Below are 19,109 nucleotides of genomic sequence, written 5' to 3'. Positions count from 1 at the left end.
CCTTCAGAGCATATGAAAGATGGTAAGACGTGTACCAGGAGATGCAGATTATTCTCAGCATTTGTCCTGAGACAAGAAACCTGCCACCATCCTTGCTGGTCCCAGAGACACAGCACTGGCAGTCTCTCCTTTCTTTGGGATTCCATGTCCCCTGGCTTCATCTCTAACCCTTTGCCAATGACAAAGCTCCGCCTAAGCCAATTCACAGCCACAGCCGCTGGTTCCTAAAGGCTCATCAATTAGAGGCTAATGAGCTCTGAGCTGCCCCTTTCATTCCCTTATCACCCTTATCACTGCCACATTGGTGTCATTGTGTGCTTTGGTCATCGCTTTCCCTTTTCCTTGTTCTTCCCTTTTAAACGAAAGTGGACGTGATGTGAGCCTTGGAGAAGCAGACGCTCTGGCCTTTCACATGCGCTTAGTGTGGCCTCTGCTGAACTTTGCAATGAGTTCTTGAAGATGCTGAAAGGGTCTTTTCCCCAGGGGAAATTTGGTCTCTAGAGCACGTGTCAGGACAGAAACCACTTGTGGAGTTCATTGTTTCAAGTGTCTGCTTCCAAAACTTTCTGCATTGCCAAACCCTGGAATCTGCATTTCAGGATGCCTGAGAACTTACTAACATGATGGACAAGGGACCAATGTGTGACTGAGCCCTCTGCTGTTTTCAAACACTTCTCTACTCCAACAGATTTTATGCTTTCCCTCCCAGATGTTCTAATATTTCGGGCAGATGCTGGACTCACATCCAAGGGTGTTTGGAAAAACCTGTGGATGAAGAAGAGAATGTAGAGTAATTGATTGCAGCCTCAGGTGGGGTTCAAAGAACACCTTCCTTACACATGGCAGTGCGAGTGCAGAGGGAGCGAGGGCAGGGCGGGCCGTGTGTGGCGGCCGTGTCCCGCAGCAGGCAGGCTGGCAGCCGTGTGTCGGGGCCGTGGCGGGCTGTGCGGTGTCGCTGTGCCCCCGCGGGCTCGGGGCACACGAAGGAGCTGCGGAGCCGCCTGGGGCCCGGCGGGCGGAGCGGCAGCGCCCCCTGCTGGCCGCGGGCGGCGCTGTGCCCCCGGCCCCGCCCGGCCCCGCCCGCGGCGGTTCGTGCCCGGCCGCAGCCCCGGCTCCTCTGCCCGTGGCCCAGCGCGCAGTAATACACGGCCGCGTCCCCGCGCCGGGGCCGCCCGAGCCACAGCGCGCTCCAACGCCGATCTGCCGACACCCACAGGTGTCCAGCAATGGCCGGCAGCTCTCTGACCCCTTTGTGAGCGCTCGCGAGGAGTTCGGGTCCTCGCCCTGGCAGCTGACGGTACCAGAAGATCGTATCGCCTGTTCCTATGTTGGAGTGTGAGCAGCTGATGTTGATGCCGGTGCCCTCGGTGGTCTCCAGTGACGGCTCCTGTTGTACCTGGGCTCTGGCCACAGCCACTGTACGGAAGAAAGCAAGAATCAATTTTCTTTGTACAAAATAACATGCGGGGGGATAGAGGAGAGAAAGACGAATCAGAGCGAAATGGGATTTTTTCTGAGAATAGAGCATGTAGTGATTATTTGTCTCAGAGTGTATGGTTGATGACAGAAACCTATGAAGAATATTTTGAAGCGAAATAAGAAGGTAATGACAAGAACATACTGGCTGGGAGGGATGGATTGATAAAGACGTGGAGTATACAATGCACACTGGGAAGCAAGGACTTCAGGGAGGTTAAAAGTATGAGGGCAGAGGGAAGAACAGAGGGTAAGCAGGAACCGAAAAGGAAGAGGAGGGTAAGAGATCAATCTTGGGCTGGGGCCGGTGTCACATAACCCGCTGACCCGGGATTCCCCGGCCGCCACCCCCGCGCACCGAGCAGCAGCGCGGCCAGCGCCGCCAGCCCCGCGCCCCGACACCGCCGCATGGCGCCGCTCCGCCGGCCGAGCAGCGCTGTGCCCTCAGCCCCGGCTCTCTGCTGCGGCCCTGCCGCCTCCTCTGCCAATACTCCACTCCAGTTCTCTTCTTTTCTCTCCGCCGCCCCCAGCTCCGCCCCAGGGCAGAGCCGTGCGCCGCCGCTGCTCGGCGAGTCCGGACAGAGAAAGGAGGCGAGAGCGGTGGGAGTGGGGCGAGCGTCGGGTCTCTGCACGTCGGGAGCGGCGGGGCCGGGGTGCATGGCAAGGAGTCGGGCTGGTGTCACGGAGCTCGGGACTGACAGTCTCTGTGTTTCTTTCACTCCCATAATCTGTTTCCTCACATCCCCCCTTTGCTGTCATGTGAGCACTCCTGATTCGTCCTTCTGTGAACTGGAAAGAAATCCCCTCACACAGAATACAGAAGGTGAGCATGAAGCCTCAGCATTTCTCCGTGTCCATGAAACTAAGCTGATGCAGCACAGGGGAGAGCAGCTGTGCACTGGGCTGAGAGACCTGTCCGTGTGTCCATGTGTCCGTGTGTCTGTGAGTCCGTGTGTCTGTGTTTGTCTGAGTGGTCACAGTTATGCTGAGGTACTGTAAACATTTCAAACAGAATTAGGCTAAGAAGTCCAAACTTGGGTGAAACCATCCTTGTTGGGGCCGGCAATTGGTAGTAGGAGATCGTGATGTTCAGAGCAGATGGAAAAGGAGGGCCCAGGAAGCAGGGACTGCATTTCAGCACCTCTTCCCTGGACAAATCTCCTGCAGTCTGTTACATTAATCTTCAACTGCACTCAAGGTCCTTCAGAGTCTGGGAAAATGCTGCTCTGTGATGCTCAGGCCAGACAACCAGAGACCCTCTGTTTAGTAACACAACAGGACACACACACACACACACACACACACAGACACAGACACACACACACACAGACACAGACACACACACACACAAATGGTCCTGCACTTTGGGGTGAATTAATGCACAAATTTGTAATCCCATGTGCATTCCTGTGGACCCTGCCTGAACACAAAAACACACAAACCAGGAACAGAGGAAAAGACACAACCAGCCATGGACGCTGCTGAGGAGACCTGGGACCAATAGAAGCAGGGCTGGACCCTTGTGGGGAAGGACAAGGAGTCAGACAGTGCCATGGCATAGTTTGTGTACTCGCAGGCTGAACAGAGGGTAAGATGTCCAACGAGGCCCAAATACTTTCCTGAAGGCAGTTATAACAGGGCAGGATTGAAACCAGCAGCCCAATGCTGACCCATCACGAGGCAAAAACCAGTGAGGATCACCGTGAGCTGAGGAGGGAAGAAGGGAAGGTGTATGCGTTTTTGGGAATAGATACATCCCGGGATTTGCTTTATTGAGTGCACATCTCTGGTCAGGAATGTTCCCGTAGATGTGCGTGCAAAGACTTGGGTGCAGGAGCAGGAATGGGAGTGAGTGTGAGTGTTTGCACATCGATGGGGATGTGCTAGAAGAAGAAGTGTCAGTGCTTGGATCTGCTTTGGAAATGGGTTTGCACACATCTCTTCATAAATGGAGGGCTATGAGTTACTCTTTGGCTCTGTTTGTGACAGTGTGGACTGGTGTATGTGCAGTAGGAGTTCTGTAATTACTTCTTCCTCTACTCTAGATACTGATTTATTCCCAGAAAGCTTCAGGGAAGCTCGGTGATGTGATGGAACTGAGAGCAGATTGAAGGTAAAATGTAGGCAAAAAGGCACTGACTGTGCCAGGCTTTTCCTTGTCATTTCAGCAGTCCTTCGTCAGCGAGCAACGAGCCAACATCTCCTGAGCCTTTCTTTGGCTGCCAATAGGCTCAGAAATAACTTTCCTGATTCCCTCGACAGTTAATGAAATGCTCCTATCCAGAATTCCTATACAGAATTGTTCTGTACACATTGCAGGGCAGCATCCTTGAGCTCGGAGGGGTCTCTCATGGAAGGCCAGGCCCGTGGTGGCTCCCGGCCGGGGTCCCGCGGGTCCCACGCTCGGCTCGGTGCCGGTCCCGCCCAGCGGCGTCAGCCGGGAAGCGGAGCGGCCCCTGCCGGCCCCGCCCGGCCCCGCCCGCGGCGGTTCGTGCCCGGCCGCAGCCCCGGCTCCTCTGCCCGTGGCCCAGCGCGCAGTAATACACGGCCGCGTCCCCGCGCCGGGGCCGCCCGAGCCACAGCGCGCTCCAACGCCGATCTGCCGACACCCACAGAGTCCCCTCTGGCTCCAGCACGGGTTTTGTGCCTCGGACAGCCATTGCTACCAGCTGCGGTGCTTGGTCTGGGAATTGGCGATACCAGTGGGTAGAGTCGGCAGCAATTTCGGGGTGCAGGCAAGTGAGGTTCAGGCCGGTGCCCTCGGTGGTCTCTGCCCACGGCTTCTGCTGCACTCGGTCTGTGTCGGCAGCCACAGCTGGGAAAGAAGGAAGAAAGGACAAACATCGCCAGAACTGTGCGATTTTGAGGTTTCTTTTACAAGACAGCGTCTAGAAGAGAGGCCACAGGCAGAGGCAGACTGGAAGGGAATGTGAGGAATTCGAAATTCTTGAATGCATTAGGTGAAAGTGAGGTCCAAACATGTACACATGGATGGAGAAATGGAAAGTAAAATTAGAGAACAGAATGCTTTGTTCAGTGCAAAAATAAATGCTGTATGCATAGTGCAAATTACAGGTGCCTGGAAAAGCAAGAATACGTGCAAGCGAGATTTACCGACACAAACCATGAAGACTTCTGTGGATGAGAGATGGCAGAGAGGCAGGGAGAGAGAAAGAGCTGCGTACTAGAGGCAAGAATCAGCTCCAGTCTCCCCGGGAAATACCCGAGCCCCAGCCCCGGCTCCTTGCTGTCAAACCCCGCGCACCGAGCAGCACCGCGCCCAGCGCCGCCAGCCCCGCGCCCCGGCACCGCCGCATGGCGCCGGCCGAGCCTCGCTGCCCCCTCAGCCCCGGCTCTCTGCTCCGCCAGCGCCGCTTCCCTCCTTCGCTCTGCCCTCCCCCGCCGCCAGCTCCGCCCCGGGGCTCAGCCCTGCGCCGGTGCCGCTCGGGCTCTCGCCGGCTCCTGGCTGGGTGCGGGGGGAGGAGAGCGGTGGGAGCGGGGCAGCGATCGCAGCTGCGGCCCACGGAGACAGCGGGGCCAGGTGCGCCGAGCGGGAGCCGTTTGTCCCGGGGAGCACAGGACCCACAGATTCTTTTCTCCCCTCTCCCACACCGTCTATTCCTTCCCGTTCCCCTTCCACTGAGAGGCGGGGATTTCAGAATTCTCCTTCGGGACACGTGTTTGTAAGAACAGACAAGAGACACAAGAGGCAGAGGGTCCTGCTGGCCTCCAGAGCCCGGGCTCCTTGCCTATCAAAGAGAGCATCTGTGCCGGCAAAGATTGGAAAGGCAGAAAAATTGTTGTGCGACGTCAGCGGGGAGAGAGGAGTGGGATTCTGTGATAGAAAGAACTCTGTAGTCAGGAAGGTCAGTGAGGAAGGAGGAAGAGGAGCTTCTGCAGGCACCAGAGGGCTCATATTTCTGCTGCCTGTGATGAAGACCATGGTGAGGGAGGCTGTCCCCCTACAGTCTATGAGGGTCCTTGGTAGCGCAGAAATCCATCCCATGGAATATCCAAAGCCACAGTAGGTGGATGTGTCCTTAAGGAAGATTTCACCCCGTGGAAACTCCTACTGATGCAAGGTCCTGGCAGGACTGTACCTCCATTGTGAGGAGCCCATTCTGGAGCTCCATTCTGGATCTGATTTTCTGGCAGGATGTGTGGGTAAAATTGTCAGGGAAATCCATCAAGTTCCAAGAATCAGAAGGGACCACCTTGCATTCTGGACACCTTCTTAGTGGGAAGTTAAAGTACGACTGCCTCCAATGTAGTGTCAGACTATGGGAACAGTTTGTGTAGAAATAATTTAATCTGCATAATGGATCCGACAAATGAGCTAAAATTTCAGAGTAGCATGCTATTGGCGGCTCCTCACATGAACGACCTGGTGATGTCCCTTGCCCTTCAGAAAAGAGCTCTGCAGCTTTGACAAGAGGAGAGAGGAAACAGACCTGCTATGGGCTGGGTGGGAATGTGTACCCTAGCTGATGCATTTTGGACACAACGCTAGCCACCCTTTGTAGACAGGCCAGAGGATGCCTCGTTGCAGAGAAGGCACAGAACCCTTCCTGAAGGAGCAAGAGATAGTTTGGAAAGGGCCGTGCTGCCGTCGGTGCCGCAGGCAGACCGTGTCAGCGCGCACGGAGCCGTGGCCGGGCGGGGCTGTTCGCTGCCGCCAGGAGCGGAGCTGCCGCAGCCGCGCTGAGCAGAGGGGCCGAGCGCGCGCGGGGACTCGGAGCTGGAGCTGCCGGGGGCGGAGCGGCAGCGCCCCCTGCTGGCCGCGGGCGGCGCTGTGCCCCCGGCCCCGCCCGGCCCCGCCCGCGGCGGTTCGTGCCCGGCCGCAGCCCCGGCTCCTCTGCCCGTGGCCCAGCGCGCAGTAATACACGGCCGCGTCCCCGCGCCGGGGCCGCCCGAGCCACAGCGCGCTCCAACGCCCGTCCTCCGACACCCACAGCTTTCCTGCGATGGCCGGAACATCCTTGGAGGTTCCAGTAGTGTAGGTGAGGAATTCGGGGCTTTGGCCAGGGAGATGACGGTAGAAATGGATGTATTCGCCTCTCACTTTGCTGGGGTGTGAGCAGTTGATTTCGATGCCGGTGCCCTCGGTGGTCTCCAGGAATGGCTCCTGCTGCACCTGGGCTCTGCCTGAAGCCACTGCCAGGGAAACAAAGAATACAAACCTGAAATCCTACACTGCCCAGCTGCACAGAACAAAGCTCGCAGAAACAGCCAGCAATCTGCAGAGACGGGCAGTAAAGCAGTTCCCAGAGGGTTTCAAGATAAGCAGGAATAGAAGTGTCCAGAAATCGTTTGTGGAGTGATGAATGCGTGAACTACAGGATGCTCAGGAGAGTCACCTGAGAACGGAAGGAGGTGGGAGAAAGCACGAAAAGACGGAAAAGTTGGAAGGGAGAAAGGGTAAGGAGCTGACTCCGTAATTTGTAAAAAAGGAATCTTTTGCAGGGATGAGCGGAGAATAGAATCCGGAGATTTCAGAGGGAGAAAGAGATGGCGAAGAAGGAGGAACGAAGGGGAGAAGAGCGGGATGGGAGAGGTGTGTGAAGAAGGCAGGCAGGAGGGCAGCCTGGAGGGACGTGCGGGATGAGCCCAGCCCCGGGCGCGGCCCCTTGGCCGCCACCCCCGCGCACCGAGCAGCAGCGCGGCCAGCGCCGCCAGCCCCGCGCCCCGACACCGCCGCATGGCGCCGCTCCGCCGGCCGAGCAGCGCTGTGCCCTCAGCCCCGGCTCTCTGCTGCGGCCCTGCCGCCTCCTCTGCCACGCCAACAGCTCCGCCCCGGCCGGCCTCAGCCCCCGCCTCTCCCAGCAGCGGCACAGCGAGCGACACAAGGACGTTTGCCATGGCCGGGGACAGGAGACACCTGTGTCCCATCCCACACACCACACACGCTGCATCGCAAGCACATCCATCCACTTGAGCCGGGGGGGAGCTTTGGAGGGGCAGGAAAGGGAGGGCTCGGGACACAGGGGCTGCATTTCATCGCCTCTTCCCTGCACACATCTGTAGCGAGCAGCTGCCGTCAGCAGTCAGCTGCACTCGGGCTCCTGCTGAGCCTGGCAAGCTGCTGCTCTGTGCTGTGCAGGGCCAGAGCAGTGCTCCGTGTCCCTGCCATAGTCAGGGAATTCCCTCCCGATCAGGGACACACACGGACAGACACAGGCTCGTGCAGAGCAGTGTGGAGCCATCCACAAATGTGTGCTTCACGTGTGTCCATGCAAACGGGGCTGCTGCAAGAGCAGCCAGGGCAGGAACACAGAACCAGCCCTGGGCTCTGCTGAGAACATGTGGGGCCAAAGCAGCAGGGCTGGAGTGTGGAAGAACAAGGTCACAGACATGCACAGGGGATATTTTCCTTTACTTAGATACTTCACAATGCAGTAATGATTCAAAACAGTCCAGAATATTTTCCCAAGGGAAGTGTCACAATGGACGTAGTGAAAACCATCAGACCATTGCACACACATGCGATGCAACTTCTGGGGAGCACTGTGGTGACATCTGAGTCCCTTCCCCAATCTCAGACCCCCACTGACACGTCCCCTCCCTCCCCTGGGTTGTTGCACAGCCCAAGAAGCTCCCTGCACCAGGGTGTCTTGCACAGCACACAGGTACAAGGCACTGTCAGAGCCCTCCACTTCCTCCACCTTCAGCACACTGGATTCCCCCGTGATGTTCAGGTGCGTGGTGACACGGCCGCTGTGCCTGGGGCCAGTCCCTGATTGATAGGAGAGCAGCTGGGGGGCTTGGCCTTTCCGCAGCTGGTACCAGAGCAAGCCGTCAAAACCACTGGTCTGGTATTTGCAGGTGGTGTGGAAGGTGTGTCCCTGCTTCACCGTGACTTCTCCATCTTCCTGAATGACTGTGATCTGCCCCGAGGTGCCTGAAAGAAAGTTAATGTCAGCACCTCCAGAAGGAAGGACTACAGACAGAGAAAAATAAAACCCAGTTGGAGAAAGCTCTCTGTCCGGCAGGGAAGATCTGAGATTTTCAGAGAGGCAGGAGAGAATGATTTTGGGTAGGGTGTCAGGGCTCTCAGCACAGCAAATTCCTTGCAAGAGCTGGGCTCTGTCCCTGCTCCTACTTTACTGCTCAGACCGTCCGCAAACAGTCTGAATTTTTTGTGCTCAATCAGGTTGAGGAGCCCACCGAAGTTCAACAAAATATTCATTGTGCTTTCTCATCCCTGTCATCTCCGAGGGCTCCTCGATCCCTGAGTACACACAAAGCTGAGACTGGAAAGAGGGAGCCCTGCTTGTGCTGCCAGCACAAAGAACACTGAAAGCTGTGGCAGAGTTGTGTCAGTCTGGAGGCAGAAAGGGACACCCTGTAAATGTCAGTGAAGTGGGAACTTCGAGGTGGCTGGAGCAGGTTTAGAGGGTCTGTGAATTGACATTAAAACAGGAGCAGTATATCACTGCAGAGAGAGCTGAGATGTCCTGAGGTGACAGCAGGAGGATGAAAAGGGAGAGGCAGAGGGTGATAACTTTAAGGCGAGAGAAATGATCCAGACTGGGTCTGAGGTTTCTCTTCTCTCCCTTCCCTTTTCCTTTAGAAATCGAAGACCTTAATTAAATACTTGCAAAACCACAAAGAGGAGCCGACTTTTCTCAGCCTTTCCCTGCTAATCACTGATATTCCCCCATCATGATCCTGAAGGGGCTGTTGAGGATTTCCGGGGGAATGAATAGGAGGAAGTGTGCCTTGGTGAAGAGGCAGGACTTACCGAGGAGCTGTCCCAGGAAGACGGTGAGGATGAGATGTGCGAGGTGCATGGCGAGAGCAAGCTGCGTGTTTGCCGAGTGAGGAAGAGTCAGAAATCTCGTGGCAGCCCCGAGATAGCAGAGGTGCCGGAAACGCCTCTGTGCAGCGGGAGCAGCGGCAGCAGCAGCGGCAGCAGGCAGAGCAATGGCCTGTCCTTGGCGTGCCTGAACTGCTCGTGCTGCGTTTCTCGCTGCTCCAGCAGCAGCCCCCGTGGCTCCCTCAGGCAGCGGCACTGGGAGCATTCCGTGCCTCTGGGGCCTCAGCCATGGCAAGGGGCTGTTCCCGCTCAGCTCGCAGTGGAGTCCTCACCTCCGCAGCTGCAATGGCCAGCTCTGCTGCACACCCCGTGCTGGCCATTGGGGAGCTCAGGGGCTTCTTCCCCACTGAGCTTTCTCGCCTGTCTGGGGCCATTGCAATTTCCTCTGTGAGCAGGGGACTCCTCTGTCTCTGCCCCTTCTCCCCTGCCTGCTATGAACATCTCTCTCCAGCTCCGTCACTACTAACCTCTATTTCATATGAACTCCAGAGTGGTAACATACTGGTCATTTGGTTTTTCTCTAAAACGGATTTGTCACCAAAAAAATTGTCTGAAATGATGTGAACTGTGATGTCGCTAATGATAATGGTTGCCGTAAGAACATTCTCATGCAGGTGTTGCACCATTCCATGGTTTAGAAGGAGCTTTCTAGACAATTGGAGTGTCCTGAGATGGTCATAAATTTTCCCTACCAAAGCTTATCCTTCCACGATCTCCTTCGAAGATTGTGCCTTCTTAGGCTTCAGAGCATATGAAAGATGGTAAAACACGTTCAAGGAGATGCGGATTATTCTCAGCATTTGTGCTGAAAGAAGAAACACGCAACCATCCTTGCTGATCCCAGAGACACAGCACTGGCAGTCTCTCCTTTCTTTGGGCTTCCATGTCCTCTCTCATCATGTCTAACCCTTTGCACTGACAAAGCTCAGCCTGAACTAATTCACAGCCACAGCTGCTATTTCCTAAAGGCTCAATTAGAGGTTGATGAGCTCTGAACTGCCCCTTTCATTCCCTTATCACCTACTGCCACATTGGTGTAATTGTGTGCTTTGGCCATCACTTTCCCTTTTCCCTTTTTCTTCCCTTGGGAAGGAAAATGAACCTAATGTGAATATTAGAGCACCAGACATTCTCGTCTTTCTCATGCCGTAACTGTGGCCTCTTCTGGACTAGCTCATTGTAATGAGTTCCTGGGGATGCTGAAAGGCTCCTTTCCCCAAAGGAAATGGGGTTTTTAGATCAAGTATCAGGAGGGAAACCTCATTTGTCTTGCTCTAAAAGTTGGATTATTGCTAAAGCCAGGAATGAGAGGTGACTAACGTGATGGAAAAGGGACCAATCAGTTCAGGGTGGAACGTCAGTGTGACAGAGCTCTCAGTGGATTTGAAAAGCCTATATTTTACAACAAATTTTTTGTTTTCCTTTCCAGATATTCCACTGTTATATGAAAATGCTGAATTCATATTGTAGGGTGTTTGGAAAAACCTGTGGATGAAGAAGAGAAAGTAGAGTAATTAATTCCAGCCTCAGGTGGGAATGAAAGGACAACTTCCTTCCACGTCCCAGTGGAAATGTCCTTGTTATGCACCTTCCAGCATGGAAGAGAGACATTTCTGCAGGGACAGAGCTGGATAATTCTTTGTCACCTGAGCAAGCCTCACTGCAAACACCTCTGATGCCATGACACACTGAGGTGACAACACTATCTGAATTAGCCCCTGTGTGCCTGTGAGTGCTGCTGCTTTGTCAGCTCCCAGCACAGACGCTGTCCCGGAGCAGCTCTTTGCTTTGCAAAGCAGGCTGAGAGCAGCAGCAGCAGCCGTGGCCGGAGGGCTGCAGGCGATGGCAGAGGCTGCTGGCGCAGCAGTTTCGTGTGAGGCAGAGGCGGCCGAGGGAGCGAGGGCAGGGCGGGCCGTGTGTGGCGGCCGTGTCCCGCAGCAGGCAGGCTGGCAGCCGTGTGTCGGGGCCGTGGCGGGCTGTGCGGTGTCGCTGTGCCCCCGCGGGCTCGGGGCACACGAAGGAGCTGCGGAGCCGCCTGGGGCCCGGCGGGCGGAGCGGCAGCGCCCCCTGCTGGCCGCGGGCGGCGCTGTGCCCCCGGTCCCGCCCGGCCCCGCCCGCGGCGGTTCGTGCCCGGCCGCAGCCCCGGCTCCTCTGCCCGTGGCCCAGCGCGCAGTAATACACGGCCGCGTCCCCGCGCCGGGGCCGCCCGAGCCACAGCGCGCTCCAACGCCCGTCCTCCGACACCCACAGCTTTCCTGCGATGGCCGGAACATCCTTGGACCCTCTAGCAGCGAGTGCCAGGAATTCGGGGCTTTGGCCAGGGAGATGACGGTAAAAATGGACGTAATAGCCACTCCGTTTGCTGGGGTGTGAGCAGTTGACTGCGATGCCGGTGCCCTCGGTGGTCTCCAGGAATGGCTCCTGCTGCACCTGGGCTTTGCCTGAAGCCACTGCCGGGGAATGAAAAAATACAAACCTGAAATCCTACAATGCCCAGCTGGAAAGAAAAAAGCTCGCAGAAACAGCCAGCAATCTGCAGAGATGGAGAGGAAAACAGTTCCCAGAGGGTTTCAAGATAAGCAGGAAGAGAAGTGTCCAGAAATCGTTTTTGGAGTGATGAATGCGTGAAATACAGAATGCTCAGGAGAGTCACCTGAGAACGGAAGGAGGTGGGAGAAAGCACGAAAAGACGGAAAAGTTGGAAGGGAGAAAGGATAAGGAGCTGACTCCAAAGCAGTGTTTTGCAGGGATGAGCAGACAATAGAATAGAATCTGAAAATTTCAGAGGGAGAAAAAGATGGAGAAGAAGGAGGGACGAACGGGGGAAGAGCGCGTGGGGAGAGGTGTGTGAAGCCGCCAGTCAGGAGGGCAGCCTGGAGGGACGTGCGGGATGAGCCCAGCCCCGGGCGCGGCCCCTTGGCCGCCACCCCCGCGCACCGAGCAGCAGCGCGGCCAGCGCCGCCAGCCCCGCGCCCCGACACCGCCGCATGGCGCCGCTCCGCCGGCCGAGCAGCGCTGTGCCCTCAGCCCCGGCTCTCTGCTGCGGCCCTGCCGCCTCCTCTGCCACGCCAACAGCTCCGCCCCGGCCGGCCTCAGCCCCCGCCTCTCCCAGCAGCGGCACAGCGAGCGACACAAGGACGTTTGCCATGGCCGGGGACAGGAGACACCTGTGTCCCATCCCACACACCACCCACACTGCATCGCCAGCACATCCATCCACATGAGCCGGGCGGGAGCTTTTGAGGGGCAGGAAAGGGAGGGCTCGGGACACAGGGGCTGCATTTCAGCACCTCTTCCCTGCACACATCTGTAGCGAGCAGAGTTATTTCATACTCGTCATTTTGGTTTCCTTTCAAATCTGTTTGTATCCAAAAATTCCTTCCTGGAATTCTGTGACCGATGATACATGTAATGATAGTGGCTCTAACAGGAACATTCTCTTGCAGGTGTTCCACTGTTCCATGCTTTCGAATGAGAAGTGGAGGTTGCAGAGGTTGTCGCAGATTTTCCAGGTGAAAGGTTATCCTTCTACGGGCTCCTTTGAACATTGTGCCTTCTTAGGCTTCAGAGCAGAGAAAACATGGTCAGACATGTAGCAGGAGATGAAGATTCTTCCCAGCATTTGAGCTGAGACAAGAAACCTGCAAATATCCTTGCTGATCCCAGAGACACAGCACTGGCAGTCTCTCCTTTCCTGGGGCTTCCGTCTCCTCTCTCGTCATCTCTAACCCTTTGCCAGTGACAAAGCTGAGCCTGAGCCAATTCATAGCCACGGCCGCTGGTTCATAAAGGCTCATCATTTAGAGACTGATGAGCTGTGAGCTGTCCCTTTCATTCCCTTACCATCTACTGCCACGTTGGTGTCATTGTGTGCTTTAATCATCACTTTTCCTTGTTCGTCTCTTGGAAAGGAAAAAGGGCGTGATGTGAGCCTTAGAGAAGCAGTCACTCTCACCTTTCACACGCCCTTAGTGTGGCCTCTGCTAAACTTGCTCATTGCAATGGGTTCTTGAAGATGCTGAAAGGCTCCTCTCCCTAAGGGAAATGGGATGTCTCTAGAGCAATGTCAGGACAGAAAGCACTTGTGGAACTCATTATTTCAAATGTCTCCCTCCAACACTTTCAACATTGCAATACCCTGGCATCTGCATTTCAGGATGCCTGAGAGCTTACTAACGTGATGGATAAGGCACCAATGTGTATCCGGTGGAAGATGGATGTGAATGAGCCCTCTGCTGTTTTGAAAAGCTTCTCTACTCCAACAGATTTAATGTTTTCTCTCCCAGATATTCTACTGTTCCAGGCAGATGCTGAACTCACATCCAAGGGTGTTTGGAAAAACCTGTGGATGAAGAAGAGAATGTAGAGTAATTGATTGCAGCCTCAGGTGGGATTCAAAGAACACCTTCCTTACACATGGCAGTGCGAGTGCAGAGGGAGCGAGGGCAGGGCGGGCCGTGTGTGGCGGCCGTGTCCCGCAGCAGGCAGGCTGGCAGCCGTGTGTCGGGGCCGTGGCGGGCTGTGCGGTGTCGCTGTGCCCCCGCGGGCTCGGGGCACACGAAGGAGCTGCGGAGCCGCCTGGGGCCCGGCGGGCGGAGCGGCAGCGCCCCCTGCTGGCCGCGGGCGGCGCTGTGCCCCCGGCCCCGCCCGGCCCCGCCCGCGGCGGTTCGTGCCCGGCCGCAGCCCCGGCTCCTCTGCCCGTGGCCCAGCGCGCAGTAATACACGGCCGCGTCCCCGCGCCGGGGCCGCCCGAGCCACAGCGCGCTCCATCGCCGATCTGCCGACACCGACAGCTTTCCTGCGATGGCCGGCAGCTCTCTGACCCCTTTGTGAGCGCTCGCGAGGAGTTCGGGTCCTCGCCCTGGCAGCTGACGGTACCAGAAGATCGTATCGCCTGTTCCTATGTTGGAGTGTGAGCAGCTGATGTTGATGCCGGTGCCCTCGGTGGTCTCCAGTGACGGCTCCTGTTGTACCTGGGCTCTGGCCACAGCCACTGTACGGTAGAAAGCAAGAATCTCTTTTCTTTGTCCAAAATAACATGCGGGGGGATAGAGAGAAAGACGAATCAGAGCGAACTGGGATTTTTTCTGAGAATAGAGCATGTAGTGATTATTTGTCTCAGAGTGTATGGGTGATGACAGAAACCTATGAAGAATATTTTGAAGTGAAATAAGAAGGTAATGACAAGAACATACAGGCTGGGAGGGATGGATGGATAACGACGTGGAGTATACAATGCACACCGGGAAGCAAGGACTTCAGGGAGGTTAAAAGTATGAGGGAAGAGGGAAGAACAGAGCGTAAGCAGGAACCGAAAAGGAAGAGGAGGGTAAGAGATCAATCTTGGGCTGGGGCCGGTGTCACATAACCCGCTGACCCGGGATTCCCCGGCCGCCACCCCCGCGCACCGAGCAGCAGCGCGGCCAGCGCCGCCAGCCCCGCGCCCCGACACCGCCGCATGGCGCCGCTCCGCCGGCCGAGCAGCGCTGTGCCCTCAGCCCCGGCTCTCTGCTGCGGCCCTGCCGCCTCCTCTGCCAATACTCCACTCCAGTTCTCTTCTTTTCTCTCCACCGCCCCCAGCTCCGCCCCAGAGCAGAGCCGTGCGCCGCCTCTGCTCGGCGAGCCCGGACAGAGAAAGGAGGCGAGAGCGGTGGGAGTGGGGCGAGCGTCGGGTCTCTGCACGTCGGGAGCGGCGGGGCCGGGGTGCATGGCAAGGAGTCGGGCTGGTGTCACGGAGCTCGGGACTGACAGTCTCTGTGTTTCTTTCACTCCCATAATCTGTTTCCTCACATCCCCCTTTGCTGTCTTGTGAGCACTCCTGAATCGTCCTTTAGGGAACTGGAAAGAAATCCCCTCACACAGGATGCAGGAGGTGGGCAGGAAGCCTCAGCATTTCTCCGTGTCCACGAAACTAAGCTGATGCAGCACAGGGGAGAGCAGCTGTGCACTGCGCTGGAGAGACCTGTCCGTGTGTCCATGTGTCCATGTGTCTGTGAGTCCGTGTGTCTGTGTTTGAGTGCTCACGGTAATGCTGAGGTACTGTAAACATTTCAAACAGAATTAGGCTAAGAAGTCCAAACTTGGCTGATACCATCCTTGTTGGCGCCAGCAATTGGTAGTACGAGATCGTGATGTTCAGAGGAGATGGAAAAGGAGAGCCCAGGAAGCAGGGACTGCATTTCAGAACCTCTTCCCTGGACAAATCTCCTGCAGTCTGTTACATTATTGTTCAACTGCACTCAAGGTCCTTCAGAGTCTGGGAAAATGCTGCTCTGTGATGCTCAGGGCAGAGCAGCAGAGAGCATCTCCAGTGTGATCAACGCATTTCACTTGTTCAGCAACACAACAGGGCACACACACACACACACACACACAAACGATCCTGCACTTTGGGGTGAATTCATGCACGAATTTGTGCTCCCACGTGCATTCTTGTGTTCCCTGCCTGAACACAAAAACACACAAACCAGGAACAGAGCAAAGGACACAACCAGCCGTGGATGCTGCTGAGGAGACCTGGGACCAACAGCAGCAGGGCTGGAGCCTTGTGAGGAAGGACAAGGAGTCAGGCAATCCCATGGCATAGTTTGTGTACTCGCAGGCTGAACAGAGGGTAAGATGTCCAACGAGGCCCGAATACTTTCCTGAAGGCAGTTCTAACAGGGCAGGATTGAAACCAGTAGCCCAGTCCTGACCCATCAGGATGGAAAAGCCGGTGAGCATCCGGGTGAGCTGTGGAGAGAAGAAGGCAAGGTGTATGCGTGTTTGGGAATAGATACATCCTGGGATGTGCTTTATTGAGTGCACATCTCTGGTCAGGAATGTTCCCGTAGATGTGCGTGCAAAGACTTGGGTGCAGGAGCAGGAATGGGAGTGAGTGTGAGTGTTTGAACATCTGTGGGGACGTGCCAGAAGGAGAAGTGTCAGTGCTTGTGTCTGCTTTGGAAATGTGTTTGCACACATCTCTTCATAAATGCAGGGCTATGAGTTAGTATGTTTGTAATACTGTGAACAGTGTATGTGAAGTGGGAGATGTTTAATTATTTCTTCTTCTACTCTGGATTCTGATTTATTCCCAGAAAGGCTTCAGGGAGCCTCACCGATGTGATGGAACTGAGGCGAAGTGAGTCCAGTTGAAATGAGGGCAAAAAGGCACTGACTGTGCCAGTCTTTTCCCTGTCATTTGAGCAGGTCCCTTCCTCAGCGCGCAACGAGCCAACATCTCCTGAGCCTTTCTCTAGTTGACAATACACTCAGAAATACCTTCCCTGATTCCCTCGACCGTTAGTGAAATGCTCCTGTCCATCAGAATTGTTCTGTACACATTGCAGGGCAGCATCCTTGAGCTCGGAGAGGTCTCTCATGGAAGGCCAGGCCCGTGGTGGCTCCCGGCCGGGATCCCGCGGGTCCCAGGCTCGGCTCGGTGCCGGTCCCGCCCAGCGGCGTTAGCCGGGAGCGGAGCGGCCCCTGCCGGCCCCGCCCGGCCCCGCCCGCGGCGGTTCGTGCCCGGCCGCAGCCCCGGCTCCTCTGCCCGTGGCCCAGCGCGCAGTAATACACGGCCGCGTCCCCGCGCCGGGGCCGCCCGAGCCACAGCGCGCTCCAACGCCCGTCCTCCGACACCCACAGCTTTCCTGCGATGGCCGGAACATCCTTGGAGGTTCCAGTAGTGTATATGAGGAATTCGGGGCTTTGGCCAAGGAGATGACGGTAGAAATGGATGTATTCGCCGGTCCTTTTGCTGGGGTGTGAGCAGTTGATTGCGATGCCGGTGCCCTCGGTGGTCTCCAGGAATGGATCCTGCTGCACCTGGGCTCTGCCTGAAGCCACTGCCGTGGAAGGAAAAAGTACAAACCTGAAATTCTACATTGCCCTACACCACTTAACAAAGCTGGCAGAAAGAGTTAGGAACGTGCAGAGACGGGGAGGAAAACAGTTCTTAAGGGATTTCAAGATAGGCAGGAACAGAAGTGTCCAGGAATCTTTTGGGGAGAGATGAATGCGTGAAGTACAGGACGCTCCGGAGAGTCACTTGAGAACGGGAAGAGCTGGGAGAAACATGAAAAGAGAGAAAACTTAGAAGAGATAAATGGTAAGAAGGTGATTTCGTAAATTATGAAAAAGCAATGTTTTGCAGGGATGAGCAGACAATAGAATTCGGGGATTTCTGAGGGAGAAGGAGATGGAGAAGAGGGAGGAATGAACGGGAGAAGAGCGGGATGGGAGAGGTGGGTGAAGAAGGCAGGCAGGAGTGCAGCCTGGAGGGAGGTGCGGGATGAGCCCAGCCCCGGGCGCGGCCCCTTGGCCGCCACCCCCGCGCACCGAGCAGCAGCGCGGCCAGCGCCGCCAGCCCCGCGCCCCGACACCGCCGCATGGCGCCGCTCCGCCGGCCGAGCAGCGCTGTGCCCTCAGCCCCGGCTCTCTGCTGCGGCCCTGCCGCCTCCTCTGCCACGCCAACAGCTCCGCCCCGGCCGGCCTCAGCCCCCGCCTCTCCCAGCAGCGGCACAGCGAGCGACACAAGGACGTTTGCCATGGCCGGGGACAGGAGACACCTGTGTCCCATCCCACACACCACACACGCTGCATCGTAAACACATCCATCCATATCACGCAAGTGAAAGCTTTGTATGGGCAGGTGAGGGAGGGCTCGGGACACAGGGGCTGCATTTCAGCGCCTCTTCCCTGCACACATCTGTAGCGAGCAGAGTTATTTCATACTCGTCATTTTGGTTTCCTTTCAAATCTGTTTGTATCCCAAAATTCCTTCCCGGAATTCTGTGACCGATGATACAGGTAATGATAGTGGCTCTAACAGGAACATTCTCATGCAGGTGTTCCACTGTTCCATGCTTTCGAAGGAGAAGTGGAGGTTGCAGAGGTTGTCACAGATTTTCCAGGTGAAAGGTTATCCTTCTACGGGCTCCTTTGAACATTGTGCCTTCTTAGGCTTCAGAGCAGGGCAAAGATGGTGAGACATGTAGCAGGAGATGAGGATTCTTCTCAGCATTTGAGCTGAGACAAGAAACCTGCAACCAACCTTGCTGATCCGAGAAACACAGCACTGGCAGTCTTTCCTTTCCTTGGTATTCCGTCTCCTCTCTCACCATCTCTAACCCTTTGCCAGTCACAAAGCAGAGCCTGAGCCAATCCACAGCCACAGCCGCTGGTTCCTAAAGGCTCATCATTTAGAGACTGATGAGCTGTGAGCTCTCCCTTTCATTCCCTTATCACCTACTGCCACATTGGTGTAATTGTGTGCTTTAATCATCACTTTTCCTTGTTCTTCCCTTTTAAAGGAAAAAGGGCGTGATGTGAGCCTTAGAGAAGCAGCCACTCCCGCCTTTCACACGCCCTTAGTGTGGCCTCTGCTGAACTTGCTCATTGCAATGGGTTCTTGAAGATGCTGAAAGGCTCCTGTCCCTAAGGGAAATGGGATGTCTCTAGAGCAATGTCAGGACAGAAATCTCTTGTGGAGCTCATTGCTTCAAGTGTCGCCCTCCAACACTTTCAGCATTGCCATACCCTGGCATCTGCATTTCAGGATGCCTGAGAGCTTACTAACGTGATGGATAAGGGACCAATGTGTATTCGCTGGAAGTTGGTTGTGACCGAGCTCCCTGATGTTTTGAAAAGCTTCTCTACTCCAACAGGATTAATATTTTGCGTCCCAGATGTTCTACTATTTCCAGCAGATGCTGAACTCACATCCAAGGTGGTTTTAAAAACCTGTGGATGAAGAAGAGAATGTAGAGTAATTGATTGCAGCCTCGGGTGGGATTCAAAGAACACCTTCCTTACACATGGCAGTGCGAGTGCAGAG

The 19,109-nt window shown here is 55.8% G+C and overlaps 1 protein-coding gene and 2 gene segments (V, D, J or C); all 3 read right to left on the bottom strand.

Annotated features, from left to right (window-relative positions):
• Positions 1-714: 714 nt before the first annotated feature.
• On the bottom strand, positions 715-1,886 carry LOC130263903 (T cell receptor alpha variable 4-like). The segment is given in 3 exon segments: positions 715-765; positions 1,097-1,416; positions 1,835-1,886. Coding segments are annotated over 3 exon segments (423 nt in total).
• Positions 1,887-7,470: 5,584 nt separating this feature from the next.
• Positions 7,471-10,032, bottom strand: LOC130263901 (T cell receptor alpha variable 36/delta variable 7-like). The segment is given in 3 exon segments: positions 7,471-7,558; positions 8,092-8,374; positions 9,218-10,032. Coding segments are annotated over 3 exon segments (651 nt in total).
• A 1,006-nt stretch (positions 10,033-11,038) lies between these two features.
• Positions 11,039-12,281, bottom strand: LOC130263900 (uncharacterized). Its single transcript, XM_056511761.1, has 3 exons — positions 12,230-12,281; positions 11,448-11,742; positions 11,039-11,327 (listed from the first exon to the last, which is right to left on the bottom strand). The coding sequence occupies exons 1-3, from the start codon at positions 12,279-12,281 to the stop codon at positions 11,039-11,041; spliced, it is 636 nt and encodes a 211-aa protein (XP_056367736.1).
• Positions 12,282-19,109: the final 6,828 nt, after the last annotated feature.

This window comes from Oenanthe melanoleuca, chromosome 27 (assembly GCF_029582105.1).
Source record: "Oenanthe melanoleuca isolate GR-GAL-2019-014 chromosome 27, OMel1.0, whole genome shotgun sequence".
NCBI lineage: Eukaryota > Metazoa > Chordata > Aves > Passeriformes > Muscicapidae > Oenanthe > Oenanthe melanoleuca.
The sequence above is the reverse complement of the archived record's forward strand: the minus strand, read 5'-3'. Positions and strand labels throughout refer to the sequence as shown.

What these genes read in the sequence shown, in the direction of transcription:
- LOC130263900 (XM_056511761.1), bottom strand. Translation starts at nt 12,281, where the DNA reads ATGCGGCGGTGTCGGGGCGCGGGGCTGGCGGCGCTGGCCGCGCTGCTG. An exon ending in GCTGGCCGCGCTGCTGCTCG is followed by an intron (nt 11,743 to 12,229) that starts GTGCGCGGGGGT and finishes ATTCCCCGGCAG; the next exon opens with TGGCTTCAGGCAAAGCCCAG. An exon ending in TACTGCGCGCTGGGCCACGG is followed by an intron (nt 11,328 to 11,447) that starts GCAGAGGAGCCG and finishes GCCGGGCCCCAG; the next exon opens with GCGGCTCCGCAGCTCCTTCG.